The sequence below is a fragment of the Gossypium arboreum genome, chromosome 8 (genome assembly GCF_025698485.1).
Source record: "Gossypium arboreum isolate Shixiya-1 chromosome 8, ASM2569848v2, whole genome shotgun sequence".
Taxonomy (NCBI): Eukaryota; Viridiplantae; Streptophyta; class Magnoliopsida; order Malvales; family Malvaceae; genus Gossypium; species Gossypium arboreum.
In genome coordinates, this window is record NC_069077.1 from 132,488,106 (window position 1) to 132,514,327 (window position 26,222).

Here is a 26,222-nt window from a genome sequence, read left to right on the forward strand (position 1 = left end):
TAAATGGCAATTGGTAATGTGGTAAATTTTTAATAAGTTGACATTCGGAGTTAGCTATATGTCTTGGAGCTATAGTGTAATTTGAAAAATAAATAAAAGTATATGATATTAAAGCATGCATTATATATATACATGTGTATACGCGGTTGTGCATAAATATGAGTAAATGATTAAATTGTGAGAGTCATATATAGGTGTATATATATATATATATGCCTTATGTATGTACCTTGTGCTTATAGAGACATTCGGGAATATGGTTAAATTCATATATAAGGAAGCATGATAAGTTATATGAATCTTTGCTTGTGTATGCGAATTAGTTATAGATTAAATAAGCATGAAATCGAGTCATGGCATATTTTATAAAATATAATACATATTAAAGTTATATATGATTGCCAAATGTGACTATTAAGAAATAAAGTTGAGTAAGTAATTAAACAAATCTATTTGTTTTAATTAAGCTTAAGAGCAAAGACGATCAAAATCAGATAAGGGAAAAGAGAAAGTAATAGAGTAGCCTTTCCGCAACCGTTCAAATATATCCAAGGTAAGTTTTGAGTAGTCACATTTAGTATATAATTAATGATGCCTTGATATGTGTATATCAGATGAATTGTGACTTTTTGGTTCTACTTGAATTAAGTTGTGTGATAAATAATTTATGTATATGACTTATAGTCGAATGGTCACTATAGGTTAAACTTGAATGGTGAAATGGATATGTGATATTTATGTATGACTTTTGAACCGAAATGTAAATGATGGTGTTCATATGGAGCTTATATCCGAATGTAGCAAATGACTACTAATGTGATATGTTGAATTATATGATTAAATATGCATGATATTTGATGTATATCCGGGCTTAAAGACCCGCAGGCTATATGCTGGAATTGTATCTGGGCTTAAAGACCCGCAGGCTTTGTGCTGGAATTATATCCGAACTTAAAGACCCACAGGCTTCGTGCTGGAATTGTATCCGGGCTTAAAGACCCGCAGGCTTCGTGCTGGAATTTATCCGGACTTAAGATCCACAAGCTTCGTCTTTGGTACTATATTCAGACTTAAGGTCCGAGCTTCAGATCGGTACTATATCCGGGCTTAAAGTCCCGTAGGCTTTGTGTTGGTGATTGAATTCGGGGTTTAAACCTAGCAGGCTTAACGCCGATGATTCGAATAAGATTATGAATTTGAATGTTCGAGGTAAACTACTACCGATTATGTCATTTACATTATGAGGGCAGTGCACGTATTATGTAATCGTATGCGATTTTGATTTGGACTGAATTATAAGTGTATAAAGTGATGCATATGTGAATAAGTGTTACAACTATAAATGTGATCGTGATACATTCGGTAAATCTGTGAAGTTATGTGGAAGTATATGATTGTTATATGTGATTATGATCATGGAAAATTAAATGTGGATATGATATTGTATTTTGTTCATTTTGATTGAATTAAAGTTGATAGTGAAGCATTTTAAATGCCTATGTTATATAAGTTCAATCTTGAATGACATGATATACATGTTTAAATAATATGAAAGCAAAGAATGTGTGAAAGAGTAGATTGTAATAAATCTGCTTGGGACAGCAGCAGTAACATGATTTTTGGAAATCACCATAAATAGTGGGAGTTGAGTTAGAGGCTGAATAAATTATGTAATGAAAGCTTAATGAGTCTAGTTTCTTATAAAAGAAACTTTGTAAGCAAAAGAATTGCCGACAATGAGATATTTGAAGTGGCGTGGGACAGAGTCAAAATGACTTCGAGGTCCCCTGTTCTGTTTTGAGAAAATCATTGTAAATTGTACAATGATGGTTATAAAATAAAATTTATATGGTTAGACTCCTTAATGAGTCTAGTTTCAAATGAAATAAATGAGAACATGTTTTGAATTTGTACAATGAGAAATCTGATTCAAAGTGAAGAATGGTCAGAATAGTAAAACAGTGAAATAGGAGAAACTTTAAGAAAAATATGGTATTGATTGACCAAACCAAAAATTCTGAAAATTTTATGTATAGAATATATATGAGTCTATTTTCAGGGAAAATTAACAGAAATTGATTTGGAATTTCGTAGCTCCAGTTATAAATAATTTAGTGACTGTTGCGCAGGAAGACAACTTGTAGTGAATTTGTGATTATGTTGTAAACATTGATAAAACTTGTTAATGAGTTGTTCATTGATTTCTTATGAACTTACTAAGCGTAAAGCTTACTCCTCTCTTCTTTCCCATATTCCCTAGGGTTTTCAGGTTAGCTCGAGTTGGAGGCTGCCAGAGATATTATCACATTGTCGAGTTTACGCTATCGGCATAAGTAAATCTTAGTGTTTCGAGGCTATGGCATGTATAGGGTTGTAAAATTGAATATGTAATATTATGATTAAGCCAAAGACTTTGGCTTGTTACTAAGGTAGTTTGACTATTCATATGCTTGTATGTTATTATCTCCTGTGATGTGATTTATAGCATGTATATTTAGAATTTGAATTGGGATTCATTGTTGAGTAAGTAAATGATACAAGACTAAGATATTGGCAATTATTTAATAATGCCTCATGAATGTTTTGGGGCCTTGTAAGCCCGATTAATGGATAAAATACGCGTGTATGAAAAGTTTAAAATTGATCAAAATTTTTTTGCAGCCTGGTTTTATATAAAGGGTTGAGATTAAATCTGGTAGCACCTCGAACCCTGTTCCGGCAGGGGATACAGGCGAAGGGTGTTACAGCTATTGAATCCTTATAGCTACTAGAATTCAACTTTTGTATTTTATACTATTTGGTCCTTTTCGTAATTAAGCACATAATCAATAAAATTTTCTTTTCAAAATTTTTACATGACATTTATAACATAATACGGACCATATAATAAAATAAAAATAAATTTTATTTTCGGCTCAGATTTGTGGTCCCGAACCACTGTTTTGATTTCACCGAAATTGAGCTGTTACAACTCTCCCCCTTAAAGAATTTTTGTCCTCGAAAATTTTACCAATAAAGGGATTCAGAGATTACTTTCTCATAGTTTCCTCCGGTTCCTACTAGCTCCCTCTATGTCATGTCATTATCAGAAACTTTTACTAAAGCTACCTTTTTATTTTTCGTTTCTTTCATTCACATGCCAAAATTTCGACTAGTCACTCACTGTAAGTCATGCCAAACTGAATTTCAATCTCTACTAGAGAAATAAAAAATGACAGGTCTGATCGATATTGTCATAACACATATACACATAAAAAATTGTGAATTCTGTAGAATTCTAATAATAATACCAATCAATACGCAACAGGTCTAATTCTTTTCAATGATCTCATATGACCCATTAAACCACAGAATTAATTTCCCTTTACTGCCAAACCGGAGAACTTTCTTCCATGGTGAAACTTTCAAAAATATTTTGTCGTCAATCTGAAACTCTATTTCTTTTCATTTCAGATTCACATCAGATTTCTAACGATCAAATGCTGCTTTTAAACTGTCTCAGATCACTTCATCTTTCTTCAGTTTCAAAGAATCAAACCTACTACATGTATCTTTTCTCATTGAACTTCGTCCTAAAACATCAGAGTTTTACATGTATGACCATATAAAGCCTCGTACAGTATAATTTTGTACTTGACTGTTAACTGTTATAATAAGCAAATTCAACCCAAGGAAAATACTTTTCTCAATTACCTTTAATTTCAATTACAAAACATTGAAGCATTTCTTCCAAGATCTGAATCATATGTTCAGATTGATTATCCATCTGAAAATGAAACACGGTGCTAAAATGTTACCGTATACCCAGAGTTTCTTGTAACTTGTTTCAGAAACGGAATATGAACTGTAGATCTCTATCAGAAATAACAGAAGCTAGCACATCATATAATCTGACAATCTCAAAAACAGATCATTTAAGCAATCTATCAAGTGGGAAATCCACTCATACCATGATGGAATATGCAGGCTTTGTCAAAAAATCGACGATTACTCAAATAGTATCTTTCTTTTTCATAGACAAGGATAATCCAGATATAAAGTTCACAGTAACTTCGTCTCATTTCCAATTTGGTATCTTCGCTGGCTATAATCATCCTGAAAGTTTCATCCTTATCTTGATGATACATCCAACATTAAACACAGATTCAGAAATACCACATTTCATTTCGAGCTACTAATACATCTTTTTTTTCAAATCATTATACATTTTATCATTCCCCAGATAAACAGACATAGTATCATTATGATCATTCATGTAAAATTTTCTTTATAAACTCCAATTCTTTAGTACACAGACTCTGTCTTTCAATAACAGACATTTATTAGATCTATTTTGAAATTCTGAATCAGAAATTATTTCACTGTATTTATTTAACTTATAACTCATTATTACCTTTCTGAGTTTTACTGATCTGTCGTAAAATCATTGGTTTAGCTGTATACTCAACTAAAATTGAGCTATTATCAGACAATCATAATCGGTATCCATGGCTTGCAAAGTACATAGAGATTTTATACTCAGAATATCTGTAACCACATTCACTCTTTCCGAGTGATATTCAATTATCAAATCATAATCTTTCAACATTTCAAACCATATATGCTATCTCAGATTCAAATCTTTTAGCAACATCAGATACTTCAAACTTTTATAATCGGTGAATATATGATATTTTTCACCAAACAAGTAATGTTGTGAGATTTCAATACAAAAATAATAACAGGCAATTCTAGATCATGTCTCGAGTAAATATTTCCATGTGATTTTTAACTATCTAAAAGTACAGGCTATTACCTTGCCTTACTGCATTAAAACATAATCTAATCTCATTCTATAATATATCTCTGTAATAACAAACTCCTTACCCGATTCAGGCTGAACCAGAATTAATACTTTGGTCAATAGAACTTCTAACTGGTCAAAACTTTACTGATACTTATCGGTTCTTTCAAATCTTACCTCTTTTCTATAATAACTGGGTCATCAATATAGTTGTTTCAATTATTAACATTGAAGCTTTGAGTTTTTCCAAAGCCACAACCATCAGATAGATTTAAAACCATAGTGTATTAATATGATTAACATTTCAGCTGTATGGATAAAACAACACTTCAACATCAATAGTGCACCTCAACTTAAAAGAGGGAAATCGAAAGTGGCCCCAATAATAACCAATGCAGTAACACAGTTTCTATAATCTGTGATTTCTATCACCATACTTTATGATCGAGTTAATATTTATAACAGTAATAAATATAATTACCTCCGAACAAAGAATAACTTTCACAAGTAACCCATGTTTACATAATAAAAAGGTTGATGATATCTCAGAGAAAATTTAGAAAGGTAATATCAAGCATACTCAGTAGAAACAACTATGATAAAGACAATATAACTTTCACATTCGCAATTTAGGGGTCCAATCAATAGAAATAGAAAATAATATCATATGAATCTTATCCTCAAATCTTATATCAATCATGATGAATTAGAAAACCTACGTAAGGTAGAGCAATACCACTTATAAATCAACCTGACTTACAGTAATTCCATCTATCATGATTTACTAGCCTTTCAATATGACAAATATTGCATCTAAACATGAACAATTTCATATGCCTCTTAGAAAAACAGAACTTATAGAGTACCCAGGAGATGTTGTTGTAATATACTCAATCATAACAGCTGCCTTCAAATATCTTTGCAATTTCATCACTAATCTACTGAGTAATTAAGTCATCAATAATCTTACATTATTCAGTTCACTGAAAGAGTCAATTTGGAAGAATTTTTGGCTAATCCGTTCTGTAAATATCATATCTGGATAAGTTGGTTACTCATGAATCACTTCTTCCTTAACAATGACATCACATATTCAAAATAATCTTCAAAAAAATCTGATATCTCTTTTAATATCGTTTTTACTTACTAACCTATTCTCATTCTGACTACATCATTAATCATTCAGCTTTTAAACTCGCTAGTTCCACATTCACGAGCTTAATCCATATAAATCTTGTGAATTTCATTGTATAACACTATACTGGTAAGGGGGTAGAGATCGTAAGCATCAAAATTTGACTTTCATAAATACAAACAAATCACTTAACATTTATCATTAACATGTTTAAAACATTTATTTCATACCTTTACAAGTCCTCTTTTGACATAAGCAACATTTTTACTCTGACACGTGTGTATCACTTTCAGCAGTATCGAATTAGCTCGGTTGGAAAGCATCTCTATCTATTTGCAAAACAATTTTCATCGGAGATGGGAGATATCACACTATCACAGGTTATATAATGGCATGTATTTCTAAACTCCACATACGCTACGTTCAATCTGAGAACTGACTAAATTGTAACTCTGATACCACTAAATATAACACCTCTAACCCGTATTTGTTGCCGGAACAAAGTTTCGGAGCATTACCAGAACTTTCAGAACATTTTACAAATAAATTATGTAAATTACTTTTCATTAACCAAGATCATTCAAAACATCCCTTAATTGGACCCTCGAGGCCCAATATGAGCATTAGAATCGAGTCAGGACTTAATCGGGAACTCTAAGAATTTTTTGTGACATTTCTAAAAATTTTAAAGTTACAATGCTCACACGCCCGTGTGGTCCAAGAGACACGCCCGTGTGACCCTAGGATACGCCCGTACTACAGGCCGTGTTCAACCCTGAATAATTCTCTGACTTGTGCACACGGTCATGCCACACGCCAGTGTGCTAGGCCGTGTGGTTAATTAATTCAATCGAAATTTAAGTGCAAGTTTCACACAGCCAAGACACACGCCTGTGTTCTAGGCCGTGTAGCATACACGGCTGAGACACACGCCTGTGTTCTAGGCCGTGTAGCATACACGGCTGAGACACACGCCTGTGTGCTCAATTCTAAGCATTTTGTTTCTCAAAATTTAGGGTAAAAGGGACACACGGCCTAACTACACGCCCATGTACCCGACCGTGTGTCACACATGGTCTAGACATACACCCTTCTGTATGTCCGTGTGGACAAAATAAAGCCATTTCTAGCTTCATTTCTCACCCAAAAACACACCCATGACCTGCACTTGAAGCACACATCCAATACCAACTATTCCAAGCATTCAAATTAAACAAATTCCATCATTTATTATGGCATACCATTACGTGCATACATGTCTATAATCTTACCTTAGTTAAGTCCTCAAGTTAGACATAATTTGATCAACTACTTAACATATATGTAGCTACCATAGTTTGACATTACAAGTATATCAAAACAAACCATTACTAGCCATTCCAACGGCTAGATTACAAGCATCATTTACATTTAAATGCCAATATGGCCAATATAACCTATACATGCTATTACAACCATAATTGATTTATCATAATATACGACACGGGTCGATGGATAGTGTGAGTGATCTCCAACGAGCTTCTGATCCAACGAGCTTCTGATTTACTATAAAACAGGGAAATAAAACTAAGTAAGCATAAAATGCTTAGTAAGTTTGTATAACATGGTACTTAACTTACCATCCATTCTATTTTGAGTTAACTATGTAAGGAACATTCATTCAATTTGACCTCAAGCCCTACACATATCCTCATTGCCCTAGTTAGTCATATTTTCCATAATAACATCAGAAACATGTATGGGCTCAATAACAATCAAGTTTCCATGCACATATGCTTTCCACAACATGTATAATTCACATTGCTATATCTCAAGTATAATTTCATACTAGTTTATTTCAAGTTCAGATCATTTCATATCAGAACTTTACTCATATTACTCGGAATATCAAGGTTATGGTTAGTGCACTCAAGGTGTACAAGTCTATAATCAAGAATGAACATATATTCATCAAATAAAGTCCATGTACAATTATCATCATCTCATGTTTTCATATACCATTCGTCATGTAGCATTATTTTCATGGATTTCAGACAACTATGTGTAATAACTCATTTCTTATTCATGTTCTTTCATGTCAAGATTTTGACCCGTTGAATTTGTTCAGAACATCGATGAATACACCTATAGTACACCTAAGGTGTACAAATTAGAATCCGTCAATTCATATTCAATGGTACTTATAAGGTACTATTTCAGAGAGTACACTCTTGAGCCAGACACGTATATAACAGGATTACTAGTCCAGGCTAAATCCTTTTTTATGACATATGCTCTAAAGAGCTTGATATGGATTACCTGTCCGGGCTAAATCCAATCCATAACATATGCTCTAGAGGATTCATATCAGGATTACCTATCCGAGTTAAATTCCGTCCGCAACAAAATGCAAGACTTCATTCATTTTGGGAAATCACATATCAATCGAATTTTCCATTAATTCAAATGAAATTTAGCATCTTTCAAGCATTATCAAGCATGTGATCAATCTCATATATTTATGCAATTATGCAATTCAAATGTTCACAATCAACTCAAGCATAAAATTAACATTTTTATCATTTATCATTTGTCGGGCATTATAATTGATCGAGCACTTTCATTTATCGGGCTTTAACGTGTATGCATTTATGGCATTTATACAATTCACAAACTCAACATTAATTCAAGCATAAAAACATATACAATTTAGTTACACGAACTTACCTTGACAATGTTCATGTACGTAAAATCTACTAATCCGACATTTTCCTCTTTCCTCATTCTTGCTCCGAATTTGGTTTATTCGGATCTATACAAGTAAATTTAACATAAATTTACCATATTTCACATTCAAGTGGACTTAATTTTCATCCTAGGCAAAATTATCATTTTGCCCCTAACTTTTCCATAAATTTCCATTTCATCCCTAAGCTCGGAAAATAAAATTTGTGCAATTTACTCCCTATTCCAAGCCTAACCAAAATCCCATTACAAAATTTACAGCACATGTATTCATAAAAATTCAACATTTTTCATCAAATTTCACAACTTTACATTTTAGTCTCTAGATCATGTTTTCATCAAAAATCACCTTGTAAAAGTTGTTTATCTATCAACAGCCTTTCATTTTCTACCATAAATTTCTAATTTTCAGCATATTCATCCATGACCCATTTTCCATACTTTTATAACTTTTCAAATTAATCCCCCAACTAGATAGATTAAGCTATCCTAGTTTCAAAAATATCAAAATTACTAAAAACGGGCCAAGAAAACGTACCCAATTTGGCTATGAAAGTTTCTTCTCTCTCTTCTAAGGTTTCCATGTATTATTTTAGGGAAGAAGATGAGAAAATAAGATGATATCTCTTTTATCATATTTTAATTAACTAAATATTTTCACTTTTCAATTTAATCCTTGCCATTTTTCTAAATTTTCATGGATGAGTCACCAAAATATCTACATAATTTTACTTAATGGTCTAATTACCATATAAGGATCTCAAGTTTTGAATTCCATAGCTATTTAATCCTTATAGCTACTAGAATTCAACTTTTGCATTTTATGCGATTTGGTCCTTTTCGTAATTAAGCACATAATCGATAAAATTTTCTTTTCAAAATTTTCACATGACATTAATAACATAATACGGACCATATAATAAAATAAAAATAAATTTTATTTTCAGCTCGGATTTGTGGTCCCGAACCACTGTTCCGATTTCACCGAAATTGGGCTGTTACAATAATTACATTTAAGAACCTCTGGAGCCATGTAATATGAGCTTCCCATAATCTCATTGAATCGTTCACCTGCTAAAAGAGAGCATTCTTGAGCTGCTTGAGCATAAATATAAAAAAGAGATAGCTGAAGCAGTCCTATAGTTACATGGACCTATAGTTCCTAGAAAACAATCGCTTTGAGATAGAATGATTGTGTGTATGTAAAACCTTGTTCCACAATGATCCAGCCTCATCCACTCTATTATCCATATCAAATACAAGCATAAGGGTGCCATATGTTCCTATCATAGCTCATTGTTATTTGCTCAACATCCACTTTGTCACCTGAGTATCAGTGACTTCATGAAATCTAATTTAACTCGAGAAAATACTAAACATAACAAAGCTGACAACCACAACTTAAATTATAGCATCTTGAACAAATAGGTTGAATCAGTAGAAGCACACCAAATAATCATTCAATGAATCTTTCAGCATGAGAAAACCAGAGGAAGATGCAAAATTTAAGTTCCCTACCCCCTATTTTTCTTATGGTAAAAAGGGCAGCAGACTAATGATGAAAAATATAAACATGTTAATTGCAATAATTACATTCACACGATAACAAAATGAAATACAGGAGAAACCATTTTCTTTAAGTCAATAAGGACTATGCATTATGTATATAGCAATTCAAAGAACTAAAACGCAAGGTTGTCACCTTTTTCTTCTTGCTTCTTCTTCTTTTCTCTGGGAACAAAGTTTCCATCATTTTGGCTATACAATCTGACTTTGTCTTTGCATATTGTATCCGCTGCACCAAATTAATCATACAGTCAATCAAACCTAAGAATCATTACAACTAAAACTGCATATAAATTAAGCCCGAAAAAGAAATTGATTGCAATCAAAAGTGATGCCTAGAATAAAGTAAGTTTGGTTCAAGCAGCCACCGCAAAATAAAGCAAGTTTGGTTCAAGCTGCAAATGGTGTTATTGATGAGTAGCAAAAGCCTTCCATGGTTGCAAAAGGAACAATAGCCCTAATTTATATAGGAAAAAATAAAATGGCTCCTAAAATTTCAGTAAAATGGGTTCTTAGTAAATAATAGAATAACTCCAACAACATTAGTACAAAACATATTTCAATCAATGGCTATACAGTAACAGTGAAATCACAAAACAAATGCAACACAAACATCATTAAAAATTGGAATTAAACTTCAAATACCAAATCCATACTACAACTAAAAACTATACCCAATGTAGAACAAATAAGCAAATTAAACTTACAATTCTATCAAGATTGAGTGCCTTTTGTCCAGAGCCAGTTGAATCTCTTTCCTTCCACAAGTGATGCTCGTTCTTTCCAACCTTTTTCACTGGTTTCCTGCACCCTAAAAAATTTAGTAACTTTGGGCTTCTAATTCAAGATTTTGATAAATTGAATTCAATCTTTTAAAAGACACCCACTTATCAACAACTCTGGAAATGCCCAGTGATTGTTCACCCAGCTTTTGTGAACATTTAACATAGGGAGTTCTGCAAATTGAAAGCCCATGACCTAATGAAAATGCTACTTCGTTTAAACCTAGAAAAAAGTTCAACCTTTTTCAATTACAAATGTTCAGTAAAATAATATGGCAACCTGGAAAAGGAAAATGAGACCTGAAAGTTTCAATTTATCAACCTTGTTTTTGGACCATGTAGATAATGGATAACTTCTTGAATGAATATGACTATAAGCCATTGATTTACTTCTCTATTCAATAGAAAGAAAAAAAAATTACCATAAAAACAAGCAGAGCCTTACTGAGCACCAGGCAATTCCAGTGATAGGTTGGAACCGCTCAGGAGCGGTAAACGAAGTGTGGGTCTTTGGCCTTCAGGTTGATTTGCTTCCTTTCAGGTTGATTTGAGCGTGAGATTGTTGATGGCTAAAGAAAAAAAAAAGGTGAAATCATTGAGAAATTTCAATCTGAGGGTGTTTTCGAAAGGGAAAATAAGGTCATTTGGTGGAGAGGCTAGAATAGCCAATTCGGCACCTCCTCCTCTGAATGGCTATTCAATAATTTTCGGAATGAAGTTGTAATCGCCATTCGGTGTTCTAAGCATTCCAATGAACCAAACCTCTGTTTTACTATAGAAATTGGAACCATCTTGTAATAGTTTTGCCATTACATTGAACCAAACGAAGCGTTAGCATTATCCTTGTATTGACACTTAAAGAGGCATATGCCAATGGCCAACATGATTCAATCTTTGCCAAATTTGTACCCTCAATATCAGTGACCATTACAATTGAGTTTTTATAATAAATAATTAATAATAACAATTAATTGAGAATAACAATAAGGAAATTGATAATGCGTTAGTATTTTTGGTGGCATATATCATCATAATGGAAGGTAAGAATTTTGTGCCAATTATGGGTGGGTTTACATAGGCGGTAGGGTATGGTGCAGTGCATTTAACTTATTTTTTGTCACACGTTACAGTATCGTTATAGTATCTAATATCACCACCACCAATGTTTTTACACTAACCGTAGTTAAATGCACCGCCCATCCAAACCCACCCTAAACATTGTAAATTGATGAAAAATGACATTAAATTGAGTTTTCAATCAATTTTTTAAAGACTAAAAATGGAAAAAGAGTATAAAAGTGAGCCTACAATCAAGAGATTACTAAATCCTAAATCGATAAGTTTACTCCATAATCTGAACCTATGTTTCTCAAAATCATTGAATTTTCAGTAAATTATTTTTTTTACTGAGAATTATTCTTGGGGTTTTCAATCAATTGCAAGGACTTTTCAAAGAATAATTTTGTGCAATTGGGAAGTTTGGGTTATGAGAGTACTGAGTGAAATCACTCCTTAGATTCTTTAATTTTGTGTGTTATGTGACAATAAATAAAATAAAATAATAAAATAATATTTTAGAAAAAATTAAAGAAAAAAGAAAATAAAAAACTAGTCCTTGATGATTTTTTGTTTGGAGAAATAAATTGCAAAGGAAATTTATTTATTTATAATTTTTGACCTTTAAAAACGAAAAAGAAATTCAAATCCACCGTTGCATTTTTCTTAAACAGTAATGAAGTGAGCCACAAAGCCCAGCCCCAAAAACAAACACTGGAACTTGATCAGATCCATTATTGTTTGTTTCTTGAGTAAACGTCAATGGCCCAGTTCAATCGACTCCAGACCCAGATCCAAAGAGTTCCTTAGAACCAAACGAAGAATTGCCGTTTACTTCAATTTTAAATATACTCTCCCTGCTTCAGGCTTCAGGCTTCAGGCTTCCACCCGCTTGCGTTTGCGTGTCTTCTCATCTCTGCTTTTGCCCCCTTTTATCTTTCTTCTTCTTCTTGTCCTTACTTCAGCCGAATTTTTCCGGCGAAACGGCGTCAGATCTTTGTGATCTATAGCCGGAAATTTCATTTCGAGTTCGACGATCTCACCCTTCGATCTTTCTATTTTCTTCAGCCTACCATGAATCCCGAATAGTAAGTTCTCTCTTTATTTTTATTTTAGTAGTATTTTTAACTTTTTTTTTTGCGCTGTTTTATTATTTCGTGACGTTATTTTTCTTCTTGGTGGTGCGATGACGCTCGAAATTTTTGTAAGAAACTATAATTCTCGGTGTTGAAAGTCGCTAGGTTTTGCTCTTAGATCTGTTGATGGAATTGGGATTTTCTTTTCTCGTCTGTATTTGTTTCTAAAGTTGTCTTATTTCCAACTGGGGTTTCTCTCTGGGATTTAGTGAAAAAAAAGAGGAAAAGATGCGAGCTTTGATGCGTTCTTCAATTATTCACGCCCTTCCTTTGTAGTATCTATATGGTATAAGAAAAAATTAAATGGATTTTGGTTTGAACTGGATTCTAAATAGTATTAAGATATACTGTAAGTTCCGATGTCTTTGCCAAATCGATTATTTGTGATGAAGAAGCAAATCTAACTCGAAAAAGCGTCCATTGATTGAACTTTTCAAGGGTGATGTAGCAAACATATGCTCACCTGCTCTAACTTGAATGGAATTGAAATGAATTTTATATTGAGGCACCAACAAAATTAAGAATTCAACTGTCAATGACGCGGAATTGTTAGGGTTGACCTTTGGTAAATAATTTGGTGTTCTGAGTTTTTATTGCTGACAATATCAACTTTAGTTTTGGTTTCTGAAATAGTCTCTTTGTGTTGTCTGTTTTGCATCGTTTATGGAAATCAACTTTTTGTTGTGCGTGGTATAATTAGAGATATCATGTTCTTACATCATTGAGAAGTATGTTAATATTATCTGTGGTTGCACACTTTTGCAGTGACTATCTTTTCAAGCTACTTCTTATTGGAGATTCAGGTGTTGGAAAATCTTGCCTTCTTTTGAGATTTGCTGTAAGTTTCTTGACTTAAATTGGCATTTGAGATTAAATCTCTTTACTTTTTAGAGTTCTGTTGCACATTCAAGATATTTGTATGAGCACCTTTATATTTATATTCGCTTTTGATGTTATGGATTGTACTAATGAGTAATAATTGATTTAAATGTTCCATTGCTTATATAATGCATAGTGAGAATAAAATTTGTACTTCGATGGAGGACAATTTTGGTAGCTGAATTATATATATTTTTTATATTGGAAATATCAAGTCTCCAGATATTTTCAGATGGTTATGCGGGACTAAATCTTGAAACTGATCATTATGTAATTTATTTAATGCAGGATGATTCATATGTAGAAAGTTACATAAGCACCATTGGGGTTGATTTTGTGAGTACACAGTCCTTAGTGTTAGTTTGACTTTTAAGTGCCAAAATTTATGGCAATTATTCTAATTTCTTGTCTTCTTGCTTTCTTTTTTTGGTAGAAAATACGCACTGTGGAGCAGGATGGGAAGACCATTAAACTTCAAATTGTATGTTTTTTCATGTTTTTTATTTAATTTCATTTCTTTGAATATTTTCTATCCTAGGTCATCAAGGTAATATTCCTTGTAGAATGAGTTGTCTCCTCATCTGCTCCTCTTCATTGGCTGTTTTTTTTTTTTTTTTTCCATTTGTATATTCCCATTTTATTAATTTAGTCCCAGAAAATTGCTCATAATCCTTTGACACTTGGCATACTTGGCATTAAAGCTTCTTGATGATTAACTAGTTAATTTGCTTTTGATTCAATGTACAGTGGGACACTGCTGGACAAGAAAGATTTAGGACAATCACTAGCAGCTACTATCGTGGGGCCCATGGCATAATAGTGAGTGTTCTTTTCCTTTCTAGCTTTTCTCATTGCGGTTCCTTTTTTGGTTTTTCCAATTCTTATGTATGCTTCTCTTAAACTTTTTCTTATTCCTTCTTTTCATTTCCCTTTTGCTGTTTGCTCCTGTATTAGATTGTTTATGATGTGACAGACCAAGAAAGCTTCAATAACGTTAGGCAATGGCTGAGTGAAATTGATCGCTATGCTAGTGATAATGTTAACAAAATACTGGTTGGAAACAAGTGTGATCTTACAGCGAATAAAGTTGTGTCATACGAAACAGGCAAGGTACTTGCTATTTTTAAGAAGAGCTGCCTGATTACCAAATTGTAATTTTTGGTGTTATACTGCATATCCATTGCTCCATCCCTTTCTCCATATTGCTACTTTTCTTTTTTCAGGCACTTGCAGATGAAGTTGGCATACCTTTTATGGAAACTAGTGCAAAAGATTCAACTAATGTGGAACAGGCTTTCATGGCCATGGCAGCTTCCATCAAGGACAGGTAGCTGTATTCTTTTTCCTAAATAGTTTTAGTAATATCTGCACCTGTCAATTTTGAATGAACTTGAAAACTCGGAATAATTAACTCAAATTTAAACTTGATCCAACCTAAGTTGATAATAAAAAGTCAACAACTTGAACCCATTTAACTTGAGCCCGAAATAAGTCAAATCCAAAATGATCCAAACTTGAATAACCTAAATAAATAACCCAAAACTATTTGAACTCGAATGGCAAAACTCGAAATGACTTAGAACTAAAATGACCTGAAACCGAAATAACCTGAACTCAAAAACTGACCTGAACATGAAATGATACTGAAAATTTTAAAATCCAAGTTGAGTTGACTTAAAACTAACCCATCTCGGTCAATTTCAAAGTCTAGTAATATCAGTTATTTGAATAATAATACAATTAGAGTAAAAATTCATTGTGGTCTGTAGAGCCATGTGCAGTTGAATGGCATTTCTAGGCTGTTTTGTTTTATTGTTCACTCTTATACAAGAAAGTATAGATCTATGAACTCGGTTCTCTGAAATTTAACCGCAAAGTCTTGGTTCCTACTGATCGTTGGTTACTTTTAGCTCTTTTTAATTGCTCTTTAAAATTGTCTCTAAATGCAGAATGGCAAGCCAACCAGCCATGAACAATGCAAAGCCTCCAACGGTACAAATCCGAGGACAGCCTGTTGCCCAAAAGGGTGGCTGCTGCTCTTCCTAAAAAATGGAATGATGAATTAGCAGGAAGCTCTCTCTATTTCTTCTGCAGTGCGCTGCTGCCAGTTGCAGCACGGTGTGTAAGATTTAAGTGTTTTCTTAACCTCATCAGTGTTCCAAACTTATTTCATATGAACAAAACCTCAGAAGTAGAGGATATAATTCATTTCTACACACTTGGTTAACGTGAAGGCTTGTACAATGTATTATTGTTTGTTTGTTGATTAAATAATACTAGTGTTCTTTCTCAAGCCTGTATGTCACTGTGTTTTCTAAATTACATAATTAAATAAATATATTGTCAAAAGGTTGTAATTGAAAATGGGTTGATAGATCAACAAAATTTGGAAGGAATCTTAGGTAGTTGTGGGCATTATAATTTGCTTGCTTTTGAGGTAGGCCATGGATGGCAATGTGGGTTGAACCAATTCTTTGCCCTTGGCTAGACTAGAAGCCAGGCAGGGTGCAGCACTTTAACATCTATGTCCAACCAACTAATCGTCATCATTATCATCAAAGAAATGGGATACAGAGGGGAAAAGCAGAACCCATCAAAAGCAAAGAGCATTATAAAAAGAAAAAGGCTTAATTCTCCATAGAAGGCAGCTTGGAAACCCCAATCGTGAGGAAAAGCAAGCCGTGGCCTTTCAACAACGTTAAGAGGTTGATTGAGAAGTTAAAGTTAGAAGTAATCATTATATAAAAAAAAAATCATATAAGTTATATGTATTGCTGCAATAGAGGCTTACACAGTGTACATCAAAACAAATCTTTGCAAATCCACGTCTTGCCTATCATCATGGAGTAGCTGGAGAACTTCTACAGATGGATCTTCAAAGATATGAAGCCCTAGAAGTTGACTTGACGCCAGTGTAGCCATGCCATTATAGAGCCCTTGTTATTAATAAATTATCTTATGCTAATTTCATTAAATTGGTTCAATGCGAGATTTAAATGTAAAATCACAAAATTTAATTCGTTATAATAAATTTGTTTTTATCTTAAAATTATTTAATAGAATTAACATCACTTAATTTATTAATAATTGTTATACTTTACCAATTAATAGGGACACATGGCTGATAGAAAGGCCACACTCCACCTACTATAGATCGAGAAGTCACTAGAAGACTCACTCCTTGTCTTAGCCACCTAGCAAGCGGAACGTAACCATCTAAAAAAACTAATCATTTATTTCTTCAGGCATTCAACCTTCTATTAAAAAGATAATTTTTTTGGTTACCAAACCCCACGTGAGTTTAACTGCTCCATACCTCATATTTGAATGAATAATAAGATATGTCCCATTATAAACATCTTCATTCCATTGAAGATATTCGCCTCACGCATCTCACAATGATGACCTAATTGTGGATCCAACATGTTAGTATCATCCTACACATGACTTTGCCTATAAATATCCCTCAAGACAATGAAAAGGGTATCAACTCCCCAGCATACTTGTTTACACTCTACCAACTTACTTTTAGCACCTAGTCTCCATACCCTCTCCACCTTCACTCTCTATAATCTCTGGCTCTCCGCCCTAATAAGGGAAACCGACCTCCATTAGCATCACAATTTCCTCCTCTATATCTCCTCTTTGTTGATGCAACACATAAATAATAATGAAAATACAATCACATGATAAAATTATATATCCATCACCTATATGAGAATAGATACCGAACAAACTATTTAATACCTTAAATTTCATAAAGAAAACCAATCTATTCAGTACCAAACAAATTACGTCTACAATTCAAATTCTAAATTCATTACGTAAAAGGGTTGAATAATTTGGCTTTAGAAACCATCCATTTAGCATTGTGTGCAGATTGGGTTTCCATAAAGTTTGGCCGAAACTTTGAATTGGGGATGCTTCTCTGTTAAGTCGCCTGATGAGCTTATATAGAAAAACAACAAAGCATCAGTTTTGTTTATCCAAAATTGTTCCAGCAGATTACACTAAATTTGTTTAAGGATGAAATTTCAAGGTTAATCCGATATTTAAAAAGATTTGGATAAAATTATAAGATTTAAAAAGGTGAATTTTAATTAAAAAATCAATTTAAAATATAAATAGAATTCAAGCCCCGGTTGTACAAGCCCATTTGGCCCCAGCCCAAATACAAACCAAACCCTAAACCCACTAGGCCCAAAGCAATGTGGCCCAAACCATGACAAGAAAACAGTAACATTTCAAACCCTAGGTGCGCCGCACCTAGGGTCTTCTAACTCAGACCGCCCACAGCCTGCAGCCACCGCCCTTGTCACTATGCCACCGCCCAAAGCTGTACCTGCAAGTATTAACGAGACAAGACAGAAAGCAAGAAGCAAGTTGTAGAGAAAATGCCTATAAAAGGCCAAATCGAAAACCATTTGTATGTGGGCATTTTTGGTGAAATGAAAAACAATATTTGATTCTAAAAATACAAAGCAAGAACAGATATCAGTAATATCAAAAGGCAAATAACAACAGATCAAAAACATAGGCATAAAGACGCAACGAAAAATTGAAGGGAGTTCAAAGAAGCGCAAGGCAAGGTTTAACTATTCTCTTTCGGATCTATTTTCTAAGCATTTTTTTTTATTTACACTAAAAATAATATATACATACATATTCATAAGCACTAAAATATAGCAAAAAAAATAAAAAATAAAAAAAAAATCATACCTGGAGCGATTTCCAGCCACCGTGTACGGTGGCCGGCACGGCGGACGACACGGAGGCGGACGGTCAGCTCCTCTCCGGTTTCTGGGCCTGCTGCAGAGGAAGAGGGTGAGAGAGAGAGAATGAAGCTTTTTTTTTTAAAGAACATGCAGCAAATGAAAAAAAAATCAATTTTTTTAGTTATATATCGGTACCAAAATGGTACCATTTTGGCTCTTCCCCCCAAGGCGCAAAACGGCATCGTTCTGGGGTGGAGCGGCCCGACCCGACCCGTCCGGCCTTGGATCCGCGTGTTTTTGAAGCGGAGGGGTTATTTGCGCTTTCGGCCCCTCCGCTTTCGCATGACTTCCCAATCAAGCACTTTTCAATTTTAATTTTACCCAGGAATTTGTCCTGCTCTTCAACTTGGTCCATGGCCGCGTGCTACATATTAAAACAAGGGGAGTATTGCAGTTTCGGTGCATCTAAGTTGTGTTCGTGTTGCAATTCGGCCGTTTTCCTTTTAGTTCTTTTGAAATTCGCCCCAATATTTGCCTTCGTTTTAATTTTCGTCCTTTTTTTCCTCATTATCCTATTTTAATCTTAATATTATTTATATTATTATATTTCATTATTGTTGTATTTTTATTATCATCATTAGCATATTTTTTAGACATTTTAGTTTTTACTTACATATATTTTGTATATATTCATATAGTTGTTTTATTATTATTCCTAATATATGTTTTATGTATACATATTCAAATATTCTATTATGTACATTTTGTTATATATCTACTTTTACCTCTATATTATTGAAATTTATTATATATCTTTAATATATATACGTACACATTTATATGTTATTGTTATTATTAGTTTTGATATTATTGTTTTGTTAATGCATTTGTATATCATATATGCATCCTTCTAATATATATATACATATATATAATACTCCATATTATGCACATGTATATTAATATTATATCATGCATATCATATATATTATGTACATACATATTGTAAATATCATATTGTTTGTACATTCTATTATGTATATTTTCATAACTATTATGTACTCATTTCATATATATATCCCGTATATTTTTAATATATCATATATATTTTTGTTTCTATTATTATATATATATTTTAATACCATATGTATTATTATCGTTTTGTACTATTGCTATTATTATTATTTTCGTCATCATTGCCATTTTTCTTTGTCATGTTTTATGCATCTTTATTTATTTATTCATGTATTCGATGGTTTTATTTTCCTCATGCATTTGTTTATATTTACACATTACTAGGCTTGCTATTATTACATTTTCATATAATTGCTCACATTATTATTTTTGATATCGTTACGCTCATTATTATACATTATTATTAATACCAAAATTTACCTTTATAAATCACGTTATATTTTTTTTTACTCAATATATTCAAACAATTCTTTCATAAAAGCAAAATCCGTTATTAGGTAATTTGAGATAATCGTGCCCTAACTTACTGGGTTTCGACTTTTCTCATTTAACCTAAATAACGGAATATTCTTTTTAAATCACGACACAAGTCTTAAAAATGCTTGTTTTCGGAGATACGAAGCGTGGTGCCCTAACTTCTGGGTATGACACTTGAAACTTGAAACAAGATCTTTACAAGTAAAGGCAATGTTCGGTGTTAGGAATTGAGGAACGTGCCCTAACTTACTGGGTCTCGATCTTCCTCGTTCACCCTAACTAACCGAATATCCTTTTAAAAGAGGTCAAAATATATTTATTTTAAATGGCAAGCTCATTCTCAAAAGTTCGAAATGCCGTATCCTAACTCACTGGATATAACATGTCGTTGCTTTGAGACGAGAATGTCTTTGACATTTCAATGTTCACTTTACAAAAAAAAAAAGCATCGTATTTCAAAAGTTTTCCAAGTTTTCAATCTTCGACACTAAGACACTAATTAATCAACTAGGTACCAATTTTGGGCATATCGAGGGTGCTAATCCTTCCTCGTGCGTAACCGACTCCCGAACCTGTTTTCTTGATTTGCGTAGACCAAAATTGTTGTTTAAATAAATCAAGTTATTTATTAAAAACAACCACTTTAACGAGGTGACCCGATCACACCTAGTCAAAAAGGATCGGTGGCGACTCCCGTTTTTTTGTGTTAATTTTCAAAACCCAAGTCGATTCCCGTTTTTCAAAAAAATGGTTACGACACCGGTATTTAAATAATTTGAGAATTAAATATACAGTAATTTAAAAATTAAAAAATATTAAATTGTTTTATCTAATGATTTAATACAAGAAAAAACAATATACAATAGTAGTAAAAGGAATATGAACAGATGTAAATGGGTCTGTTTTAACATTTAAAACTATTAACAAAATTTACATGATACATATTTTAATAAAATTAAATTTATATAATTATACATTAATACTATATATTAACATTGTTCAACCCATGAATAGTTTTATTGTATAATTAAAAGTATATATTTACCAAAAAGTGGCTGAGTGCAATAGTAAACCACAATATATTTTTATTAGAAGGGACAACTATAAATCCCGAACATAGATTGTAAAACGAATATGAAGAATGTAAAAATATATTGATTATAGTTTATTGAAGATAAATAAAAGGGGGGGATGTTTTACCAACTCCACCAACTCCTTTAACGTTTCATTTGTTAAAATATATAATAACAAACTCTAAATATAAATCGTAAAATGAATATGAAAAATATAAAAAATATAAAAAATATATTTGAATATAAATTGTTGAAGAGAAACAAAGGAGGGGCTGTTTTACCAACTCCACCAACTCCTTCAAGGTTTCATTTTCAAAGTACATGGCCATTATCATATGATAACTAATACTCCAATAATTTTCAGAAATATAAAATGCAGTTATGGTGAGTTCATCATATGCCTATTGCTAACCAATCCATAGAGATAATAGGAATGCAATGATTTATTATTATTATAATAAAATATTAAATATTATAATATTAAATGTTTGAATTGATTAGCATCTTTTTGGTTGGTGATGTAATGGCCAACGGGTTAGGTTTTTTTTATTAAACAGGGTCTAGTTATGGTTTTAGTCGCTGTATTATGTTAAATTTTAGTATTTGATTTTTTACTTTAATTTGACATTACTTAGGCTTTTTTAAATGGTATTATTAGTAAGTTTAAATTGATAAAATAATTAATTACCGTCATGAAGTAAAATTTTTTAATGTTATTTAAGCACACAATAAATATTTAAAATTTACATGTAAGGCGGATGTACATTTTCATTTTAATAGCAATAATTAATAGTGTTATTAATTTAAATGTATTAATTATTAATAATATTAGAAAATTAGAAAAATCAAATTATATCAAATTAAAGTAGATAAATAAAATTAAAAACACTAGTAAAACCAAAATAGATCCTTAAAATATAATTTAAGACATAAATTTGGTGCATAAACAAGACATCAGTTTCAACCTGTTTCAGTTACACAAGTTCTCCAAAGGTGGTTAGGTTAGAGATTCTAGACTGTATTTGTTTAGGCTGAAACTTTTGACTCTTATCTAATAGGTACAAATGTTAAAAAGGAAAATGACTTCACCAAATGGGTAATGTAATGATAAAAGATTTGTGTTAAAATTACATTAGAAATAAAAATAAATGTTGATTTTTATTCTGCAATTTCACCCCATTAAATTCTATACAAGTGAGAGAGCAAAGATTATAAAAAGTCCCATACAGAGGCTGCTAGCTGAACCTATCAATACCCTTTTTTTCTTTCTTATTTGAATCAAAAGGCAGCAATATATATATATATATATATATATATATATATTCAATTTGATTTGGTGAGGAGGAGATGGAAGAATATTAATTAAGCTAACATTAATTATTGGCTTTAGTAAGAATAATAGAGAAATTGCTTGACTTTTTGCTTCTATAAATCATACTTTCAGCCTTCTATATAACACAACATAACGTGCTAAGAGTCCCTTCACCGTCCTTTATTTTTCCAACTAAAATTAGGCTTTAAACTTTATAACATTATGGGTTTAGCAGCAGCCCTCCTCTTCCTCCTCCTAGCAGCTCCGGCGGCTTTTGCCGAGCAATACACCGTAGGAGACAGCAGCGGTTGGACCACGACCGGAGATTACCAAAGTTGGGTTCAAGGGAAAACATTCACCGTAGGCGACACACTTTGTAAGTTGCTTCCTTACCAAAATTAAGCCAAAGTAAGATAACAATATGAATGACCCTGTTTGTATTTTTTTCGTTTTAGTGTTTACCTACGGTGGCAGCCACTCGGTGGAGGAAGTATCCAAGAGCGACTACGATAATTGCAACACCGGCAATGCTATTAAATCCTACAGCGATGGGAACACTGTCATCACACTGTCCAATCCAGGGGCAATGTATTTCATATGCCCCACCATAGGTCACTGTGCTGGTGGCATGAAGCTAGCCATCAATGTTGTAGCAGCTAGTGGCAACTCACCCTCCACCCCCTCTACTCCGTCTGGTTCCACCACTCCTTCCGGGACTCCCCCCAGTGGTGGTACAACAACTTCTCCCCCGTCAACACCTAGCGGAGCTCCGAGCACCGTGAATTATGGTTTTATGGTAGCCTTGTTGGGAGCCGTTGTTGGAATTATGAGCTAGGGGAGAGGCAGTGCTATTGTTTATTGGCTTATTTGCTTTCGTTTTCGTCAAATATTCTGTGTGATTTTATTTTATTTTTCCTTTATGAACCAGAGATGGAGATTTATGTTTTTATGATCTTCTAAATAATTTGCCTTAAATTATGATTAAAAAACAGGTCTTTTATCCTATGTTCATCACAATATATATATTGAGCCTACGAAGTCAAATTTATAAGAGATAAAAGGAATCTTTAAGACTTGGACAATTACAGCAAACCGTAATTGTTGTATTAGTTTGGTTCAGTAAGACATCATTATCATTATCATTATATTTTATTAGTCAATCATACATCGACTAAACTCCAACAATAGTTTGTAGTTTTTAAAAATACCCAATATAAAAACATGTTTTTGTGAGTTAATTTGGATGAATAATGTATTTATCTCTAATTAGTGTAAAAATAGTGATAATAGCGTAGGGCAAAAAGTAAAATAAACGTACTGCACCGTACCCAATAATACATCTAAATCTCCCTAAAATTTTAAAGGTTATTTAATCAATTCTAATTTAACTTATTTAATTATACTCTACATTTCTAATTTTGAGGATATCCTTAATTCATACTGAGATTATGCATGGAGGAGATTAAACGGCCCAGCCCAGACAAAACTTGGGAGGCCTAATAACTAGGTGGACCCATCAATATATCCAGAAAAATCCCTTGGACTTGGAAGTGTTTTCAGTGTTGTTTGCTTTCTTTTCGAGAATCTTACAATCAAAAAAAGAGAGGGAAAAACAATGGCGGCCGAGGAGGAGAGCGGAGAGTTTTACCTCCGTTACTACGTAGGGCATAAAGGGAAATTTGGGCACGAATTTTTGGAGTTCGAGTTCAGGCCGGACGGGAAGCTACGATATGCTAACAACTCCAACTACAAAAACGACACCATGATCCGCAAAGAAGTCTTCCTCACCCCTGCCGTTCTCAAGGAATGCCGCCGCATCATCACCGAGAGCGAGGTCTCCTATCCTTTTTCAACCCTTTACTTCGCCTTAATGCTTTCCTTAATTCTTTTCCACTTTTATTCAACTTTGCCTAGGGTTTGGGATAAAAAATTAGGTTTTCTTTTTCTTGTTTTCTCTATGTTTTGCTTAAATAACGAGTTTGTATTTATTGTCTTTTGTTTCCAGTTCTGATTGATGTAAATATTTTGTAATTTTCTGATTTTACTGCAGTTTTTCAAATTGCCCAGCTGGGTTTTAGGTTAAAAGATTTAGTTTTAGTTGATTATTTATTTCTTCGATTAATGGTAACTTGCGGTTCTTTCGACGCTCAGGATGGTTTAAATTTGCAATTTTTATTAATTATGGTTCTTGATATTATTGTTCAATTCTATTGGGCATTCTTTGTCTAGATCATGAAGGAAGATGACAACAACTGGCCAGAACCTGACCGTGTCGGACGGCAGGAGCTCGAGATTGTGATGGGGAATGAGCATATTTCTTTCACTACTTCAAAGATTGGGTCCCTTGTTGATGTTCAGAGCAGCAAGGATCCCGAAGGGCTTCGTATATTTTATTATCTGGTTCAGGTCAGTTAATAGACATTGTCAATCTGCTGTTTTGCTCTCTTCAGTCATGTTGTGATCCCCCTTTGGGCCTTTGTATTGCATCATTTAGTATAGGGAAAAGGTTCTAGTATATTTTCTCTTGTTTGTTGCCTCGCTCGTTCTTTAACACGGTAATTTGAAACAAAGATGGTTTTGTTTTCATTGATGGATGCTCCGTGATTGATTTTTGTTAATTTATTTCTGCTTTGGCACTTGATTTCTTGTTTATTTTATTTAAAAGTACAATGCTGAAAGGCAAAGCTAAAGTTTATTTTGTTCCTCTTACAATGTATATTTGAAACGAGTTACCAGCACGGTTAGTATCCATAATATATAAGGGTGGTAATTAGATGCCTTTTAATGCTTGGAATCCGACCCTGGCTTCTTCCATGGTTTATCTGATTCCTTGTGCTCATGCATATACTGATCCACGGATGTTGGTTCTCTTATGCATCCTAAGTTTATAGGATGTGCTATTTTCTGCTTGTCTATAATATAGACTCTATATCTGACCTTGTTCACTTTTTTATGTACTGCAGGACTTGAAGTGCTTTGTGTTCTCTCTTATCTCGCTCCACTTCAAGATCAAGCCTATTTGAAGATTGATAATCCTCTTCCATGCAGAGGTGTCACAAGGGCTGTTTTCACTGTTCCTGCTATTGGTATAGCTTCCATTTTGCTTTTAATTAATTTAAATGGTTAAGCTAAGGGTATGTTTGTAGGAGTGATTACAGTGATTTTGGAACTTTGGGGGGAAATGTAGGTCTGAAATGGAAATTTCTGGCATTTAGGTATATTAAAGCCTTTTTCTCCATTGACTATTTAGGTATATTCCTTGAATTATTATCATGAATTAACTTTTTAATCTAAAACTTTTTGAGCTAGCTTTGGTTTGATGATTAAATTGATCCTTACATGAAATGGATTCGCCAGTGGTGAAAACTCTGTAGAAGATGAATTGAGCAGGTTGAACCTCTGATTGAAAACTTTGGTGATGAAAACCTGACCAATTTGTACAACCATGGCTTATGTTATACGTTCTTATAGGTGAATTTCATCTTTACTTTGCGGAAACTAATTAGTTAATCCTTCAAATATTTCATATATGTATGTATGTACTTGGGTATTAATAGAGTAGACTAGGCCGTGAAGCACCAGACTAAAAACATCGCTTGTTATCTAGTA

General features: G+C 33.1%; 4 protein-coding genes across 14 annotated transcripts; 3 read left to right on the forward strand and 1 right to left on the reverse strand.

Annotated features, from left to right (window-relative positions):
- Nucleotides 1-7,121: 7,121 nt before the first annotated feature.
- LOC108461988 (uncharacterized) lies at nucleotides 7,122-11,900 on the reverse strand. 11 transcript variants are annotated; one of them, XR_008286970.1, is made up of 5 exons: nucleotides 11,436-11,891; nucleotides 11,096-11,213; nucleotides 10,916-11,012; nucleotides 10,345-10,437; nucleotides 7,122-7,463 (listed from the first exon to the last, which is right to left on the reverse strand). XR_008286970.1 is itself a non-coding variant. In XM_017761998.2 (5 exons), exons 2-5 carry the CDS (start codon nucleotides 11,181-11,183, stop codon nucleotides 7,461-7,463), a joined length of 288 nt encoding a protein of 95 aa, XP_017617487.1. In that variant the 5' UTR covers nucleotides 11,184-11,213; nucleotides 11,413-11,892; the 3' UTR covers nucleotides 7,122-7,460. The 11 variants fall into 11 exon arrangements, 5 of the variants coding, with proteins under 5 accessions (XP_017617487.1, XP_052887511.1, XP_052887512.1 ...); XR_001867907.2 differs by having other exon boundaries at nucleotides 11,413-11,890; XR_001867908.2 differs by having other exon boundaries at nucleotides 11,096-11,164; nucleotides 11,413-11,888.
- Nucleotides 11,901-12,886: 986 nt separating this feature from the next.
- Nucleotides 12,887-16,425, forward strand: LOC108461240 (ras-related protein RABD2a-like). Its single transcript, XM_017761010.2, has 8 exons — nucleotides 12,887-13,134; nucleotides 13,948-14,020; nucleotides 14,350-14,397; nucleotides 14,495-14,542; nucleotides 14,809-14,880; nucleotides 15,016-15,171; nucleotides 15,285-15,388; nucleotides 16,011-16,425. Exons 1-8 carry the CDS (start codon nucleotides 13,121-13,123, stop codon nucleotides 16,105-16,107), a joined length of 612 nt encoding a protein of 203 aa, XP_017616499.1. The 5' UTR covers nucleotides 12,887-13,120; the 3' UTR covers nucleotides 16,108-16,425.
- A 6,220-nt stretch (nucleotides 16,426-22,645) lies between these two features.
- LOC108463180 (uclacyanin-3-like) lies at nucleotides 22,646-23,673 on the forward strand. The gene is made up of 2 exons (XM_017763126.2): nucleotides 22,646-22,989; nucleotides 23,069-23,673. Exons 1-2 carry the CDS (start codon nucleotides 22,836-22,838, stop codon nucleotides 23,446-23,448), a joined length of 534 nt encoding a protein of 177 aa, XP_017618615.1. The 5' UTR covers nucleotides 22,646-22,835; the 3' UTR covers nucleotides 23,449-23,673.
- A 452-nt stretch (nucleotides 23,674-24,125) lies between these two features.
- On the forward strand, nucleotides 24,126-25,921 carry LOC108461752 (protein mago nashi homolog). The gene is made up of 3 exons (XM_017761681.2): nucleotides 24,126-24,447; nucleotides 24,843-25,019; nucleotides 25,577-25,921. The coding sequence occupies exons 1-3, from the start codon at nucleotides 24,229-24,231 to the stop codon at nucleotides 25,634-25,636; spliced, it is 456 nt and encodes a 151-aa protein (XP_017617170.2). The 5' UTR covers nucleotides 24,126-24,228; the 3' UTR covers nucleotides 25,637-25,921.
- The last annotated feature ends 301 nt before the right edge of the window (nucleotides 25,922-26,222 follow it).